This window comes from Ruditapes philippinarum, unplaced genomic scaffold (assembly GCF_026571515.1).
Source record: "Ruditapes philippinarum isolate M1 unplaced genomic scaffold, ASM2657151v2 ctg674_1_1_1_1, whole genome shotgun sequence".
NCBI classification, from domain to species: domain Eukaryota; kingdom Metazoa; phylum Mollusca; class Bivalvia; order Venerida; family Veneridae; genus Ruditapes; species Ruditapes philippinarum.
Genome location: NW_026864021.1, coordinates 233,893 through 253,437, shown reverse-complemented (window position 1 = coordinate 253,437; position 19,545 = coordinate 233,893). Strand labels below are relative to the sequence as shown.

The 19,545-nt window shown below is 29.9% G+C and overlaps 2 protein-coding genes across 2 annotated transcripts; both read left to right on the top strand.

Annotated features, from left to right (window-relative positions):
- Window positions 1-524: 524 nt before the first annotated feature.
- LOC132724141 (uncharacterized) lies at window positions 525-4,930 on the top strand. The gene is made up of 2 exons (XM_060708963.1): window positions 525-954; window positions 1,434-4,930. The coding sequence occupies exons 1-2, from the start codon at window positions 896-898 to the stop codon at window positions 2,770-2,772; spliced, it is 1,398 nt and encodes a 465-aa protein (XP_060564946.1). The 5' UTR covers window positions 525-895; the 3' UTR covers window positions 2,773-4,930.
- Window positions 4,931-11,007: 6,077 nt separating this feature from the next.
- LOC132724145 (neuronal acetylcholine receptor subunit alpha-4-like) lies at window positions 11,008-19,224 on the top strand. Its single transcript, XM_060708967.1, has 4 exons — window positions 11,008-11,440; window positions 15,115-15,260; window positions 18,656-18,700; window positions 19,026-19,224. The coding sequence occupies exons 1-4, from the start codon at window positions 11,386-11,388 to the stop codon at window positions 19,152-19,154; spliced, it is 375 nt and encodes a 124-aa protein (XP_060564950.1). The 5' UTR covers window positions 11,008-11,385; the 3' UTR covers window positions 19,155-19,224.
- Window positions 19,225-19,545: the final 321 nt, after the last annotated feature.

The following is a 19,545-nucleotide window of genomic DNA, read 5'->3' as shown; positions in this document are numbered from 1 at the left end:
GTTTAAATAATTGCTTACATGCAAACATTAAATGGAATAACCTATGATGTAATTGACATGTCTTTGCTACAATATTCAACGTACTTTGCCGAATTTTATTCTTGTAACTTTTGTTGTCTTTGTTAACCATTTAAGTACCACGGAAATATGAGGCACCAGTATATATATATAGTGTTGTTTAATGTGAGTTAATACAAACAGCCTGAAATTCGAATATGTGTATGATAAAACGTTAAACCAAACTTTAGCTTATATAGTATACATGGTATAATACACTTATCACATCACGAAATATCTTACCCCGTTATGTATTGTATTTTATAAAGGGTATTCCAAGATAAGTATAGATTTAGTGGTGTACACCCTTCAAACACATCGGAACAAGTATAGTTTATATTGACCTCAAATAATTTACATTGACAAAAAACGGTATAACCTTACATGTTTACAGTATATATATGAAAGATTGGCAACTTTCGATAGTAATTAGCTATAGTTATTCGTTATCGTAAAAACATCAAGATAGATCTACTGTAACCAGGAAGTTAAACTTTGGAAGGTCAAATTATAGTTACACTGTATGGATTAACGTGTTAACTCTTCCACAAAATGGCGACAGACAAGGACATTAAGTCGTCTGTTGTTGCTAGTTCAGAGGAGATTTTAGATATCAATTGCGTACCGTGTTCGGAATCTGGAAAACTACTGGAAGCAGTTAAGTTTTGTGTGGAGTGTGGGTCGTATTTCTGTTCTAAATGTCTCGAGTATCACAACAAATTTCCATCACTAAGATCACACCAGATATTAGACAAATCAGATAAAATTAGATTAGATTAAAACAGGACACGGACTACCAACAGAAAGGTGTGCAGTTCATCATGGCAAGTTAGTGGACATGTTTTGTAAAGATCATGACGAAGTTTGCTGTGCAGCATGTATAGCTATAAAACACAGGTAAATGAATTGTTCATACAACTCGTTTATTACTGCACTTAAAATCAATAAGTTAAATGCTGAATTAAATTCCATTATTTCAACGCGGACTTGTTGTCTACGATATAACGGTTCACTAGTTGAATGCGACACTTTATAATATTGTAACGGTTTTTTAACTTTATTGTTGGATTTATAAATCATAAACTAATCTTTAAGTTAAATTACCTATTATAGACCATATGGGCAGATATAAAACATTATTATATTCATTACAATTCTAAACTTAAATGTGAAACATAATACTTATACACCTGTGGTGGCTCGTCTTTCATTCATTATAATTATCATTGGCTGGTTTACACAAAACTCATCACAATGTCAATCATTATCGCTTGAAATAATATGCTATCTTTGTGTCGGTACTTATAAACCTAATACCATTGATACTTAATTTGTAAACAGGTAAATGCCTTAACCAAAATATATTCATATTTCAGGTCATGTATCAATGTTGATTATCTACCCGACGTTGCTAAGGGTATAAACCACAGTGATGAGTATGAAAAAACTAAATCATCACTCGAGAATGTTCTCATCGAATTAAGAGGTGTGATAGAAGCTAAAACAGATAATCTCAAAATACTTCAGAATGATAAGGAGCAGTTATTTGAAGAGATAGAAAATTTGAAAGCGGAAATTCTAATGAAGGTTGAAGAGCTTGTAGAAACCTCAAAACAACAAGTATCATTGAAGTATCGAGAAGTAAAGAAACATATCCAGTCAGATCTAGACACTTTAAACACTATTTTAACAACGACAACAACAGATCTCCAGAAACTGTCAGAAAAAAATGAATCCCAGTTGTTTGTAAATCTCAAAGCAAGTAAAGTTTCTATCAGGGTTTGTGAAAAAAAAATGAGTGAATTATTAACAGGTAAAGTAAATGAAAAGTTGGGATTGGTGGAGAATAACAGTCTGAAAGAGAAACTAAATGACATTGAGAGTCTGGTCTCTGATGTTGTCATTAGTGTTAAGGAATACAAAGCAACACTTTCTGGAAAATACAAGATCGATCCGGAACATTGTCAGGTAACTGGTATATGTGCTATGGATGATGGTTCATTTGTCATTGCCGATTACACACATTCAAAACTAAAGCGACTAAACAACAAATTTACAATAACAAATTTTGTTACAGTTGGTGGAAGTCCATACTCAGTATGCAGAGTAGGACAAAACGAGGTTGCAACGTACATACGTGTTAAGGGTCAGATACAGCTTGTTTCGCTTGGAAAAGCTATGCAGTTGACATCGACAATAAATGTCTGCAACTTGCAGCATTTTCCTGTTGGTGTTTGTTATGATACACCGCTTGATGCTATCATGTTATGTGACACTGATAAAATATCAGTATATAGCAAGTCCGGTAACTTAATAAAAACACTTGAGAAGAATAAAAATGGTGACCAGCTATTTACAGAAGCAAGACAAGTAGCAATGAACACAAATAATCAGCTCATGGTTGTTTCAAATGGCAACGGAAATAATGTGAAGGCATTGACAAGAGATGGTGAAATAGTTTGGACATTTAGTGATCCAGCATTGCAGAGACCATGGGGAGTCTGTATCCTGCCAGGAGACATAATCTTAGTCAGTGGACTTACCTCAAACAATGTACTGCAGGTTAACAAGAAAGGTGAAAAGATCAGTGAACTGTTGGGAGCTTCTGAACAACTTAAGGATCCATTTGCATTGGCTTTTGACAAAAAGAGTTCTCGGCTGTTAGTAGGGTGCAGTTCAAACGAATTACGTGTCTACATGTTGTCTAAGACATAAATTATACGATAACCTGAAACACCATTGACTGGGCGTGACACTATCTAACTAGGTTATCAAGATGTATAAGATGTTTATTCATTCATAGTGTTTTTTGTTTTCGTTTCGTAAAAACACTAAATTTAAAATAGAATTCTAGACCATAAATTAAACAGAATTTTTGTGACAAATGACATGTGTGTATTTTTGTATTTATTAATGTAAATATGTACATTTTGTATGTGCTTAACCTATGTTTAAACCATGACCTATATTTACTATGTTTAAATTATTGTATAACGTGTAATGAATGTGACTGTATATACACTATATTTTTTTCTATTATGTCTTAAATCTATGAAAATGGACAATAAAGTGTAAGAATACTTTTTGTCTGTGGTATTGTTAATTGTTAAATATCTCTGTTTGAATAGAACTTAGTGTCATATTTTTATCTATTCTCTGCTGAAATTTAAGACATTGAAGTTCGAAAAAATGGATGGACACAACACACTTCGTTTATTTCCGATATAAATGTGATTTTTGTTTAAAACATTTATCTGATCATACAAAATATTGATATATCAATTAATACATTAAATAATCAATAACAAATATTGAAATATTATACGTATTTATATAACGGTATTTAATATATTGCATGGAAAAATATCTACACTGTCCTAAAATCAGAACATGGGACGCAAATTAATATACATGTATATAATTTAAAACAAGGTTCGTTTGACGTGATGACTTATATGGTATTCAGCCAAAATGATCGCATTTTGTTTATAATTTTACTTTAAGATATTCTGTGCTCATCCTTGAGTAATATATTTTTAACACAGAAAATTGTGAAAATCTATGAAATACTTACAGAATATGTCTTATTTGAATAAAAGCATATATAAACTATGTATGGGAAGTTGCCTTCCCTATTCCATGTCAATTAAAGTTGGTAATTTTCTTAAAAAAACTGCCATTTTTTATGACACTATATATTCATATTGTGATCACCTATAGTATGCAGAGATTGAAACATAACATATCTACTTTGTGTGAAGTCAAAACATGTTTATTTTACATGTAAAAAGATACTGTGAAGCAATTATCAATATGTTATAATATCAAATTTTAGCTTAGTATATCTTTAATCATTACAACTTATGTGATAATGAATATTTTAAAAAGTTAGTCACACTATTTTTAATGATTGTATAGTCTTTGATTATCAATATAAAACTTTTGATCATTACATGTAAACAAAGAACATCAAATTATAGCTGCAAATTTGAAAATTGATTCCTAACCATTTCTTTCATGTGACACTAACATGCGTTTTTCGCACAACTGAAGATGACAATACAGTCAAAGCACAGTTCACAATATAAATATTTTAAATATTACTGGAGTTATCTCAAGTTCTCAACATTATAAAACAGGTCCGGAAAAGTAATTGTTTTTTCTTTTTGTACAGCTTATAATAATCATGCTGTTATCACAAAGACAGTCAACTACAAATAATTGTAAAAAGGTTATTATTATTGTTGTTATTTTGCTTAATTTTCTGTTTTGTTTTTCGTTTGTTTCTTTTATTTATTACATTGTGTACTAAAAATGTTTGATGTTGGCGACAAATCCGAAAAAATCATAAACAGAATTATGACTTGATTTTGATCGTGTAATAGCTTGTTATATGTTAGATTCATGTATATCTTTCTGTATATGTTTTCTATATAGTTTTTTCATAAATCATGTTGCTTTTGTTCTGCAATTCTATTCATTAACTTTTTGCAAAAGTAATATGCTTTGATAAAAATACATTGTACTTGTAAATACATTGATTTATTATATACGTATAAAAGAAATATTGAAAAATATTGATGAAATAAAATGTGTATATTCATTTTCCATATTTTCACTGTAAATATTTATTTTTCACTGCAGTGAAACATATTTTTCATATTTTCACTGCAGTGAAACATATTTTTCATATTTTCACTGGTGTCTTGCCGTAATACTTTCTTCTAAGTTCAGCCAATATACAAAATTTAAGTGGAAATCTTTCAAATTGTCGCCGCCACTCATGTAATCTTTATTTTAATACCACTCGGTGAAAGTAAAAAAAACTTGTATATCCTCTATTTATTCATTAAATAAACGATCTTAATTATCAGTGACTTGATTTTAATAACTTTTGTAGACATTAAGATAGTGCTATATGTTCAATAGCTATGATGTCGTCACTGTGGTTTGTGAGGAGATGTTAAAGATGTTTTAACTTTATAAGCCGGTATTTAAGTGACCCCCGTCGTTAAACCTAGAGCATATACGAAACATACCAAATATGATATCTATGCTCTGGTCATTAGATTTTTCCATAAAAATTTTAACTTAAATGTGTTACGCTAATGTAAATACTTTTGATGGGGACCACAAGGTCTTGCTGCACACCATATTTATGTCCCAGTCATTAATAGTTCCCATAGGTTTTCTATAAAAGTTTAAGATCCAAGTGACTCTCAGGGCTGGACTTCTTTGGTCCAAGGGGCATAAATCATAACAGAACATAACATAATATAAATTTTATTTAACATAAAATTGTAAACATACAATTTATAGTCAATTCAGATTCTGTATGGTGTACAGTTTGCATAAGAAATATTTATACATGTAAGAAACAAATGTACTTAAACAACGAAGAAAAAAATATCTGTTTACGTTGCCGAGAAGCATTGTTGATAAAAATAAACAAGTCAAATAAGTCAAATAATTTATTGGCATAAACATATACATGCAAAGGTTACGACATAATTGCATAAAAAAATACTTACACATGTATACACAGTAGAACGACATTAGTTCACGTGCCGAGAATTATTGGTGACAAGTATAAACAGAGAGTTGGCATAAATACACTTAAATATGTAAGAGTCTAAGTAGAAAGATATTTGTTAACGTTATATCATATCGATATCCACAAATCAAACGGCAATTATATTATTTCTAAGATGACATAACCGTTGTATATGTACTAATCATTTATTGTCGTAGTTATCTCCCATTTACCAGTAATCATGAGGAAAAAGTGTTATCGGATATTAAAAGGTTAAAATCTAAAGTTATTTTCTTTCTTTAAATGCGTAGTACAGATAACTTGCCAGATTATTAATTGTTTTTATATTTGTGCTTTTCATTAGTGTTTCGAATTTCTGCATTGAAGGCCATCTACAAAAATATGGTTTAAAAAACTTTCTACGTAAATTGTAATATTTCGGGCATATTAATAAGAAATGATATTCTGTCTCTACTAAATTTAATGGACAATTTCGACATTTTCTGTTTTCTCTTGGAATATTATCGTGCCTTCCTTTTTCTATTTCGAGATTATGAGCTGATAGTCTAAATTTGGTTAAAATAATCCTATGGCTATCTTTGTTTATAACGCTTAAATACTTTTCGCACTGAAATTCGTGTTTAAAATGACTGTAAGACGAAAGTCTGTTAGAATTATTAATGCTTGAATACCAATTTTGTTTGTAGATATCTAAAATTCTTTGTTTTATGACACATACATTTATATTTAAATTATCTTGTTGTAGCCAAACGTAAGACATTCCTATTTGGTTCAGTATATTTTTTATTTGGAAAGCCCAATTTTTTTCTCTGTATGGTAGCTCATTATCTGCATCTTCTTTTAGCATGTTATACATTTTTTTAAGAATTGAGTTATCAGGTGACTTAAGTATCTTAATCCAGTATTTAAACATTAGGATTTTACGGTGTATTGCCATTGGATATCTCCCTATTTCTCCATATAATGCATCTAGGTTTGTTGATTTACGGACACAAAGGATCTTTCGAATAAATTTACAATGTACAAGTTCTATATTTTTACAATCATAGTATCCAAACACTTCTGCGCTATAATTTAAGACGGATCCAACTAATGTATTCAACAGTTTACATTTATCTTGAATCTTTAGATCAAGTTGGTTAAATACTGTAAAAAGGTTATGCATAGAAAATGATAAATGTTGAGCAAGATGCGTTTGTGTCCGATTCCAATCTCCATTTTTAAAGAAATAAACGCCTAAATATTTAAAGCTTTTAACAAACCGTTGAAAATGAAGTTAAACGTTGAATGTCTACCTTGTTCAAATATCATTATTTTAGTTTTAGATGTGTTAACTTTTAGATTCCATGTTTGGCAGTATGAATTCAAATCATTTAACATTGATTGTAATGCACTGGGTGTATTGGCAAAAAGAGCTGTATCATCAGCAAAAAGTAGCATTAATAATTTTAATTCATGTACGGTGGAAATTCCATCAATGTTATAACTGTTATGAATTATGTCATTTACGAAAAATAAAAATAAAATACTTGAACTGGGGTCACCTTGTTTTGCACCTATGTTTGAGATGAAGTTTGGTGATATCTCTTTTTTAAACCTTACCGCTGATTTTACGCTGCTGTACATGCTTTCAATTGCTTTTACAAATTTTGAACTAACATTTTCCTCGATTAGTTTTTGAAAGATAAACGAACGTTGTAATTTATCAAAGCATTTTTCAAAGTCTACAAAGGCTACGTATAATTAATTTTTATCAGAAAAAGTTTTTACTATTATTGAGTAAAGTATAGATATGCAATCTGTAGTTGATTTTCCTTTTTGGAATCCGTATTGATTATCTATTATAGTTTTATGTTTTTATAGTCCATGATGTTAGGCGATTAGGTAATACCTGGGAATATATTTTAGCAATAATGTTTATCAAAGTTATACACCTATAATTTTTGGCATCTTCCGGGTCACCTCCCTTATGTAAAGGAACAATAATTTCTGATCCCCACTCACTGGGATATTCTCCGGTATAAAATATCCTGTTAAAAAGTCTTAGAATTAAATCAGACGTTTCATTAAAAGAAATTTTATATATTTCCGATATAAGTGTATATTTTCCACTACTTTTATTATTGTTTTGTGAAAATACTGCTTTTTGTGATTCTGACATATTAATTTCTTCATCTAAGTCTTCATCTATAATATTTTGATTATAAGATGTATTTCCAGTTGTTGTCTCTGTGCTATACAGTGTTTTAAAATGCTCATATAGATCTTGTGTTGTTAAAGTTTCAGCCCTTCTTGTATTTTTAGTGTACTGACTTCTAATCTTATTTCAAAATTTACGTGGTTGAGATTTTACTCATTTCATTTAAGTTTTGCCTGTCATTAAAGTTATATTTTTTCTTTTGGGTTCGTTTAATTTTGTTATAATTATTTTTATGGTTTATATATAGATTACGATGGTTATCATTGTCTTTCTTTTTTACAAAAGCATTTCTTGCTTTTTTGAATTCAGCTCTAGCAGTGTGTAACAGTCAGCATTGAACAATGGTTTTTTCTTTAATACTTTATTTATAGATACAGTTCGTGTTGTTCGTGTTTGTCCGAAAATATCAATCGCTTAAAATCTTAATAAAAGATTGTGATATAGTATCAATATTTTTGTTTTGGTTAATTTCATTAGTTAGTTCTAATATATCTCCTCTTTTTGAGTTAAAGCATTCTATAAATTGTGAAATTTTTGTATTGTCAAATTTCAACGTTAATAATAAATCAACGTTTGTATATGTAAACTAAACAGAGATACTTGTCAAAAAAACTAAGCTTTTGGAATACTTAAATGTGATTACATGATTTAGATAACTTTTGTAGACAACAATCAGAATGAGATTTATTGTGAACTAACATTTCCTTAACACATGTCATTTTACCGGTTTACTAGATTTCTGTCAAAATTTGGTGAAATTGATGTCACTCTTCAGTTAGGGTATAAATAAATTATTAATATAAGTTTATCGTAAATAAAGAAATTATAACTGCCACCACACTTAAGAACGCTGACTTATAAGCTTTCTGCAAACACAAAATGGTCGTTTCCATAAAATAGAATTCTGTTACCAATTATTTACCAATACATTCCTTTGAATTTAAATTATCATTTGTAATATTTCTAGAATGGATTGTGTCATGAATACATAATTATTGATTTTTTAAAATTGGAAAAGAACATTTAAGTAGCAGACAATTCTTATTTGATGAATTTAATACAGGTTATGTTTCAGTTTATGTGACCATATCTTAATGTCTGTAACACTCATTGCATCATAATCAGATCATATAATTGAATAGTGTATGTAGTTTCTTAATTGTTTTTATAAGAGACTTAGTAGCGGACATTGTATTATAATACTCATGTTTTTTATCTGGAATATTATTTGCGTGATTGTTCAATTGTCCTTTAACACATTTATGAAGTTGAACGTAGACTTCGACATTATAATATTAAATTTATCAATGTTTAATTTGCCTGTTTCTCCCTGTCTGTAAGGCGTAGAGATATACTGTTTGTTTTACAGCAATAACCATTGTACTTCAATAACTGACAGGTGAGAAAGACAAGATATAGTGAAATAGACTTGACCAATATTTGCGAAGCTTGTCCCGCCTTTCTCCGTGTCTGTAAGGCGTAGAGATATACTGTTTGTTTTACAGCAATAACCATTGTACTTCAATAACTGATAGGTGAGAAAGACAAGATATAGTGAAATAGACTTGACCAATATTTGCGAAGCTTGTCCCGCCTTTCTCCGTGTCTGTAAGGCGTAGAGATATACTGTTTGTTTTACAGCAATAACCATTGTACTTCAATAACTGACAGGTGAGAAAGACAAGATATAGTGAAAAAGACTTGACCAATATTTGGGGATTTTGTCCCGCCTTTCTCCGTGTCTGTAAGGCGTAGAGATATACTGTTTGTTTTACAGCAATAACCATTGTACTTCAATAACTGACAGGTGAGAAAGACAAGATATAGTGAAATAGACTTGACCAATATTTGGGGATTTTGTCCCGCCTTGCTTCCTGTCTGTTAGGCGTAGAGATATACTGTTTGTTTTACAGCAATAACCATTGTACTTCAATAACTGACAGGTGAGAAAGACAAGATATAGTGAAATAGACTTGACCAATATTTGCGAAGCTTGTCCCGCCTTTCTCCATGTATGTAGATATACTGTTTGTTTTACAGCAATAACCATTGTACTTCAATAACTGACAGGTGAGAAAGACAAGATATAGTGAAATAGACTTGACCAATATTTGCGAAGCTTGTCCCGCCTTTCTCCATGTATGTAGATATACTGCTGTTTGTTTTACAGCAATAACCATTGTACTTTAATAACTGACAGGTGAGAAAGACAAGATATAGTGAAATAGACTTGACCAATATTTGCGAAGCTTGTCCCGCCTTTCTCCCTGTCTGTAAGGCGTTAAGTAAATATACTGTTTGTTTTACTTCAATTACTATTGTGCTACCTCTGGTCATCATACAGATATATTAATGTAAAAAGGATAAAAACATTACACAGACACCAAAGCAATTTTTATCATATTATTTCCATTAAAACATCTTATTTCCCTTATAATCCTATGTTTGGCGAAATTATTGGCGTGACTCCTCCATAAGCATATAACTATAGATATGTACAAGCAAAACAGTTTCTGTTAAAATCAGCACAAATTGATAAGCACAATAATGATCTTTTTATCAGCACAAACTATTTAAACATTGCTTTAAAAAATCAGCACAAATGTTATATCAAAACAGAACACAACAAATCTTTCCAGCAAATCCATATGTCCTACTCATACACATTCAGCCGCACTTATATTACTATTTTATGTTAATACTTAGCTTGCGCCGCAAAATAGCGATATGGCACCTTTTTTTACAAAACAGCAACAAAAGCGGGTCCCGAAAAAACAGGATGACCCCTCTCTAATAAATTAAACTTGGCCGAAGCTGATAGCCAAATTGGACTGGCAGGACAGTCCCACCGCCAAACAGCGGCAGCAAGGCCATGGTATATGGGGATCCACGCCAAAAGTACAAGTAGGACCAAAATGCAGGCACTGGTTTCACAATTGTCATTTTGAATAACCTACTAATGACGCTCGCTACTTACATTTTAGATGTAAGATATGTTAGATAAAATTTGACACGATTCAACTCTAAATATACATGTTATACGCTCGTATTAATAATTATAACTGATGACAATTTCACTTTTATATAACATAGATCATTACTGCAGATTAACGTGTCTAAATTTTACGCTTCAAAACTTTCATTTATACAAAAACTTTTATCAATTGATGTTATAGTAAACAAGCGTGCCATGTTTAAGTTAGGGTATTCTTTGTAAAATAAAAGAGAGGATAGACAGATCAAAGGGTTATTGTCCATACCCAAACAATGTGGACAATGTAAATCTATCTTATATATAGCATTGAAAAGTTATATTCGATATGTAATTGGCGTATAATCTTTCCTTGAGAACTGGAATACTATAAATATATAAACGATAAAAGTTTTTGTAAAGGATATTTCATTTGAGTATAATAAATGTGAAATTTATCAATAACCGATTGAGGAGAAATGACGATCTTAATAAGTAATGTACTGATTTAATATCTTAAAAAAACGACATGCGTTGACAATATAGTCAAACGAAAGACTGGATTTAAACATTAAAGTGACAGGAAAGAGAAAAGAAAAAAATATGCGAGAATTCAGACTCATTTTGACATATTTGGTTATATTTTCAAGACTTGTTTGTAAGTTTTGCTTTTCATGAATATTTTTCTTATCTATTTTATCATAGTTGGCTAGCATTTTCTTAATCATTTTTACATAATAATGTACAAGGGAAGGTCAAAACATCAATTAACTTTTTTACTTATTTTGGAAAGCTTACCAAACGTATATTTAATTTCGTATAAAACTAACGGATTTTAAAACTATCTTGTAAAAACAACAAAAACGTCTAGATAAATTTTATATTGTTTGAAGTTAAAGACATGTTTCTATGATTATTTTAACGGGCGAATTATTTAGTAATATATAAACACGATTAAAAAAGAGATCATTCTGACAATTTATTTTTTTATTTGAATTTTCACGGCGAATCGACACACGTATACCGTGTTTTTCTGGTCAAAAGTGTCACATACCATTTTTTAGATTTCTTTTCTATATATGAGCAACTTCAATAGCGTAGTTGTCATTTGATTTAGTTTTCCGAGTGAAGTGCATAATTCCAGAAACTAATGAAAAAAATATTGTTGAATGTCAGTCGTGAGGTATCAAACGTTTTATTACATATAGGACCTTCATTTAATGACACCTTCAAAATGTTATATGAAATCTAAGTAAAAGACAAGCTTGAGGTGAATCAAACAAATTTCATAAAAATAAATGATGTTCAGTATGATCATCTTGTTGAATATGGAATGTAAGATATGCTCTTGGGAACTAATGACCACAGCTTTTTTTAAAGGGTAACATATTTAGAGATTTAAAATGGTATAAATATTTAATAATGCTTTAAAAACATGTTTCCACAAATTTGGACTGTATTCATTCACTTGACACTATCTTTGCTGCTCTAAAGTAGATATTTTTATTTCTGTGTTCCATGCATATTATGTTTGAATTAAACAAATCAGGATAACATCAAATATTTACGTTAAATATATTTTCGAGTTTACACAAAGTAAGTTTTCATTCATGTTATGATGTTTTTTTAGGTTCTGGACTATCATTGGCATGCGATATAATCGAGTATGAAATATTTCACATTTACGCAATTCATAAATACAATTCTGTATTGTACACGTGATAATAATCTGTAAATGTTGACAGTTGTTAATTAAACTATATTAAGATAATTCGATAATTGTTAAAGGGACTTCACTAAGGTGTACTTGAAGAGTTATTCCAGATTGGTTGAAGGTCTAGACCAATAGCAAGAGGTGCAACACTTTTCACTCAAATAATAATAATAATAATAATAATAATAATAATAATAATAATAATAATAATAATTTTAATTATAATTTTAATTATAATTTTAATAATTATAATAAAGAATAAAAAAAGAATAAATTAAAATACGATTTTCAATTTATTTGAGTATATTTGCATATCTTTTTATTTTAAGTGAGTTGATCTATGAAAGAAATTCAAATCTTATGTTTTAAGCTTTTAAACCTCAGTGGAGTTCCTTTAACAGCTTCCCGCATTATAAATAAGCAGCCACGTGGATACCAGTCGTCGAGACTAAAGATGACAGCTGCACGTAAAACTAAATATTACATCTGTCGAGAGCTTACCGTATATGCAAAAAATAACGGTTGCCCGAAAATGCAAATACTTGTGACAACTGTATTTATGAGTAGTGCAATTATCTAAGATTAAAATATTTTTACATACGTCATTGTCCGTAATTGACAGGAAAATTAACATAAAATAGGAATAGGTTTACATGAACATAAAAGTAATATTTACAACTGAAAATAATAATTTTGTTTACAGTTGTCGATAAATGTTAACATTTGAAGAATTTATCAGATATTTTGACAGAGTTTACAGCTTTTCGTCCTCCCAAATTAATATAATTATCGTTAACAGTGAACTAACATTCTTACGGATGACAACGGTCGTGAACGTTCGAAATATTACTGTTTATGAACTTTAACGTTCGATATATAACTGCCAGTAGCCTTGAACGATCAAAATAGTATTGATAATGAACTATTTCAAACTTTTCGTTTGCTTCCTCATGTGTATATGTTGTTTCTATGTTAAATGATTATTTACCTTATTTATATTATTTATCAATTCTGTGTTTATTCAATATTTGTTACATTAACCATTGTTACAGGTACATCTATATTGTATATCCTCCCAAGATACTTTTGTTTCGTTTCGATAAGAATCTAAAGCAAGAGGATATATTGCTGAATACAATATTTCAAACTTTTCGTTTGCTTCCTCATATGTATATATTGTTTCTATGTTAAATTATTTCTTTATTTATTTAATTATATTACCTTATTTATATTATTCATCAATTCTGTGTTTATTCAATATTTGTTACATTATAATAATTATACATGTATTCATATGTTTGTCAGTCATACATTGATGTACATGTAATGATTTATGTACTTTTTGTAAGAACTGTATTGTATATGTATGTACTCTTCAAAACTGGAGGAAATAAAGAAATATATATACATTACTTTAAACGGATTTAAACATTTGGCATATAACTATCAATTTACTTAAACATTCGTTTTATTACCGTCAACGGTCGTGACAATTTAAAAAGAATCTATAAACTGACTTGATCTTTTAAATATAATTACATGTATAAATTTACTGAAAAAAATTCATAATATTACTGTTTGCGGCTGTGCACATTCGAAATATTACTGTCAACGGCCGTGCACATTCAATGTATTACTATCAACGGCCGTACACATTCGAAATATTATTGTCAACGGCCGTGCACCTTCGATATATTACTGTCAACGGCAGTGCACATTCGAAATATTACTGTCACGGACTTTAACGTTCGGAATATTACTATCAACGGCACCCTCGAAATATTACTATCAACGACCGTGCACATTCGAAACATTAATATCAACGATCGTGCACATTCGATATATTACTGTCAACGGCCGTGCACATTCGGCATGTTACTGTCAAGTTCTAGATACAATTGAAACATGAACTATAAAGAAACGTGATCATTCAAAATAGTACCGGTTTTTCTTCTCAGTCAAAGTAATACAACACATACTGAATCTTTTCATTCTAATTGTCATCGATTTAAATGAAATATAAATGTGATATCATATTGATATAAAATTGTTCTGTAGACGGATATTTAATGATCACAATAAACACCGTTTAAAGACGATAAATTCTCTTCAAAGAAATTGCACTTGCACTAACAGTCTAAGCGGCGATTAAAGTGAAAATATTATTCTATATTGTATTGAACTTGTTATTCAGGTATAAAAACAACGTTTGTTGAATATACAATTGTTAAGCATGACTGTTATACATTTATTTTATGTTTAAAGTGGCACGCTGCATTAAGGTGTAATAAAACTACGTCTGACGTACATCTGTACGAACAATTTAATAAATACCTTAATCAAACTCATGGTGTTGGAAATATATCACACAATTGTAAAATGTAAACACAGATCAACGAAAAGGGAACACCACCATTCACTTTACCATAAAGCGCCACCTTAAACACATCCTATCAAAATGCACCCTTTTACAAAGACTATATCAGTATCTTTTTGAAAAATTCTCTTTGAAAAAAAAAAACAAAAAACAAAAAAACAAAATAACAACATCAAATATAACTGATTTTGCATTCAAACTTTATTTATTATTATACATGTTGCTGTTTCTATACTTTTAGTGCCGGTAGATGGCGTTTATAGCGCGGCAAAGGAAACAGAGATTCGGTCTGAAACTGTATTAGCTGCCGGATATGACATGATTTCTCGACCGTCTGCTACAACCACCGTTAAAGTAGGCATCAGCGTGCTGGCAATAGATGAGCTTGTAAGTTTGAAAACTATAAAAAAATAAATCTATAGATCGTGTGATTAAATATTTGAAAAGAGACCAACTGAAGAAAATGATTGCAATAAAAATGTATTATGATTGTTGAAATGTATTTTGTCACTTTAATATTGCGGAGTTAATGTCAATATTGATCATTCATTCACGATAGCTAACTTATTATACGAGTACTGAAACTAGGTGACGTATTTTTTATTTTATCATACATATAATCTATTAATTTAATGTTTGCCCATAGAGCAGAAAATAAGAATAAAATATTAATAAAAAAGGTCATGAACATACAAGTTTAAAATATAGATTATTTTCATGTCTTATTGTTAATATGAAATATTTTCGCTCTTGAAAACTTGATTTTAAGTGTATATCGTAAAGAAGTCATGACTCTACCTGATATAAATAGTAAGATATGTTTGAATGCGTCCAATCAGATGAATACAAACTGCTTTGCGGCACATCAGATAATAAATAATTCGTGCAAACAGGTGCATTTCGTAGTAACATATTCTTCATTTCTACATTATCAAACAAATTAACCCAAGTTTTATCAAACTAAAAATCTCAGCCTTGCATCTTTTTTTTTACGTTCACCAATGTACATTTTAAAACCATAGTCCAAGACACAATATGATCACAGAATGTAGACGTGCAAATAAAGATGTACGCAATCAAATAATTATATTTATTCAGATATAGTGATATTTATATGAAACAAATTCAACAAAGCCTGACATTTACAAAGATAAAAACAATTCAATACAAAATATTCTTTCATTTAGTTAATACTTGCATTATGTACATTTCCTAACAATTTTCATTATCATCTGTGAAGAAAAGGAAGACAGAATATATACTTTTATTAATGTATGCGTGTAGTTTTAGACTTTAAATGTTTAAGAACACGGACATTGATGTATGTTTATAATCCAATGAAAACTAAATGAAAAAAAAACAAAAACAAAAAACAAAAAACAAAAAAAAAAACAAGGCAGAAAAAATAAAATCATAGTTAACTATAGCCGCCTCATAAATCATGATTTATTGTCATGATTTATTGTTAAAAAAGTACACTGTCATAAATATGTCTCGGTTTCTAATCACTAACCCATATTACAATTAAGATATTATCTTTGCTTTTATTTGAAACAAATAACCCTTTAATAATTATTGATGCATTGATGCGTAATAATTCTACAGACATTCAGTAGTTTATTTGACCACCAAGATATTGACATGAAAATTAAAGCAAAATAAAAGAAACATGTGACATATTGTTTTGTTAAGTTTTCACAATTTTATTTCGTTTCTAAATAGAACTCTGCTAATATTAATTAATGATGAAATATATGTTCAACATTTTCATTTTTGATTCTCTTTTTATCATTGTCATTGCCTTTGTATAGTTTTTAAAATAAAATATTGTCCTAATGAAAAGGTATTAAACAATATGAACGGTACTATGTTGAATTAAGCCACTCATGCATAGAGGGTACAGAATATTTATTGTGATAGAAGTGTAGCATAACAACATGTAGTCAATAAATTTGTACTCGTAATTAAACCTTGTAAATAAAAAAGAGAATATTATACACTAAACAGACAGAAAAAGGAACAAACATTTATACTGAGTGATACACGACAGCTTATTTACAAGTTATAAAGCTTAAATTTTATTGCAAGGTATCTAAGTGTTAATATTGTCGACTTTTTAAGCGTTTAAACACTAATAATGATAAAGCAGAAATTAGAGACTCCTAAATTGTATGTATTTTATTATGGTATTGAATGTATGTATTTAATTTCAATGTTATGTTAAGTGTCAAAGTTTCTATTATTGTAAATTGATATTCCACAGGTCAATGAGCCTATAAGACAAATATTTTATATATGTTCACCTGTTATAACAATACGCCTCTGTATTACATGGTATTAAGATTTTACGTTATTAAAAATATTTAGTTATTATAATATTTGATATCATTTTTTAGATAATTGTGTGATAAAAATTCAAATTTTCTTGCACAATCTTACAAACTTCATACCACAGTACTCCTTGTTAAGTTAATGCAATATCTAAATATTTCCATTAGATCACCGTATCTATTTATTTGTTACAATAGCAATTGTAACACTATTTATGCATACCAAAAAGGAAACAAAAAAAACCGTGCGAATTAACGAGTTGCAACGCACACTTGCAGCTCATTTGTTATAAAATTGCGTTAAAACGTTAGCATAATATTACGTGAGGCTACCCGGTTCACTCACATCCAGTTCCTCCTGATTCATCAGCCCCGATAAAACAAATATGATATGTTTTTATTAGACATATGTTATCTATGTCTCTGACATAACACACATAACGATGTAGGTTAGTTTTGATTTACGACAGTGTTATATTGATGTCGTAAAAGAAATTTATGTTTATGATAAATTGTGTCGATAATATTAGGATATTTTCCCGCGTTACAAATTGAAATGATGTAGTTTATTATTCTATTACATTTCCCGACAATCGAATCATGAGCCAGTATATACATGTACATGCATCACTCAAGTGGTTTGTTTTAATTCAATAGCTCGCTTTTTTAACAATTCATATGATCATTATAAAATAAGTAATAGAAAGAGCATCGAAACACGAGGCTATCTGATTTGTACGAGGGGGCGTAGACCCCGAGTATTAATCAGATTGCCGAGTGTTTTGATGTTCTTTCTCTTTTGTATCATAGTCAAACATAAAATCACGTTCCCTGTTGTCACAATATGAAACCCCGGCAAAAAGGAACCAATGAACGAACATCTGAATATGATATTTCTGTCGCGTTCCCTTTTCTTGCCGTCACAATATGTAAACCCCAGCAAAAATGAGCCAATCAATGGTCATGCTCTGGAGTGCGGGTAACTAGTACCTGCACTCCATTAAACGCACTGTGCATGTATATGTATACGATTTAACTCTGATTCATTTTCAACAGAAAGGTCCCCAAACTGTGATACAATTAAGAAATAGTGCACAGCACTGACGACCATCAGCATTTAGGTGACCAATCAGTCAACCGTTTAATGTTTAGGACTTACTTATGTTACTTGAAGGCGGTCCGAATTACAGTGTGCTTTTTCTTATATTATACCGTACCTTGGTTAAAGTTGGAAATCATATTGTTTTAATCACAACATTTCTTGTAAAATGTTGGATCACTGACGTCGTCGTGAATATTTAAGTATTAAAAGGATCGCTGGCACTGAAATGAATAAAAAAGGAACCTATTCTTGTAAGGTATAATATTATAAAAATCTTACACTTGCCAATTATGCTTTAATTGTAAAATTGTACTGGTTTTGTAATAAACGATTTTTTATTTATATTTCAGGATCTGAGGAGTCAGAAATTTCAAGCTGCAGGATGGGTGACCACTGTAAGCATTTCCAGCTTTTATTTATTTATAATTTTGTCCAAACAACATAAATACGGGCATGCCGTTTCGTATCTTTCGTTTGGCCCTTTTACATGTAGGTACACTATTTACATTTTGTCTATGCTCTTTAACTGTTAAGTTCGGACGGAAAACTTTAAAGCAAACTCAAAAAGCTCACAACGGATGCAAGATGGATAGTTTACGCCACCTGTTGGGAGGAAGTAAGATATACCAGAAATAATATATATGTACATAATTAAATTTTTTTAATGGCTTAAATAAATAATATTTTGTCTAACACAACTTCCAAAATATTTTATAACAGGAATGGGAAGATAACCGGTTAACATGGACACCAGCAGCAAAAGATGATATTGAAGAAATATTCTCTAAACCTGGTAACATCTGGAAACCGGAACTAGTTGTAGACAACTCGTATGTACTTTTATCTTAATCAGCTATCAAAAAAGGCGCCGTATGTGATCTGATTAGTTATCCCTTCTGAATGTAAACGACAATAACATTAACAGCAAAACATAGTTGAATATTTCTTGAATCAATAAAAGAAATCTGGCATATATGAAATAAAGTATAAACAAGTATTGCAATTGTGAAAAATGGAAGGCACTAATAATGTCCGTTTCCACTTATAATAATGTCCTTTTCCACTCATAATTCAGTCTTAAAGTCTAACAGTTTCATATTTGTGTCAATGATCTTATGATCATTGTCATAATGTATCATAAATTAATGTTGTTTTTCCGCCAAAAGTAGTCTAAATAGCATTTAGAACAATATATAATTATTATTATACCATTATCGATAATTGTATCATAGTTTGGGAA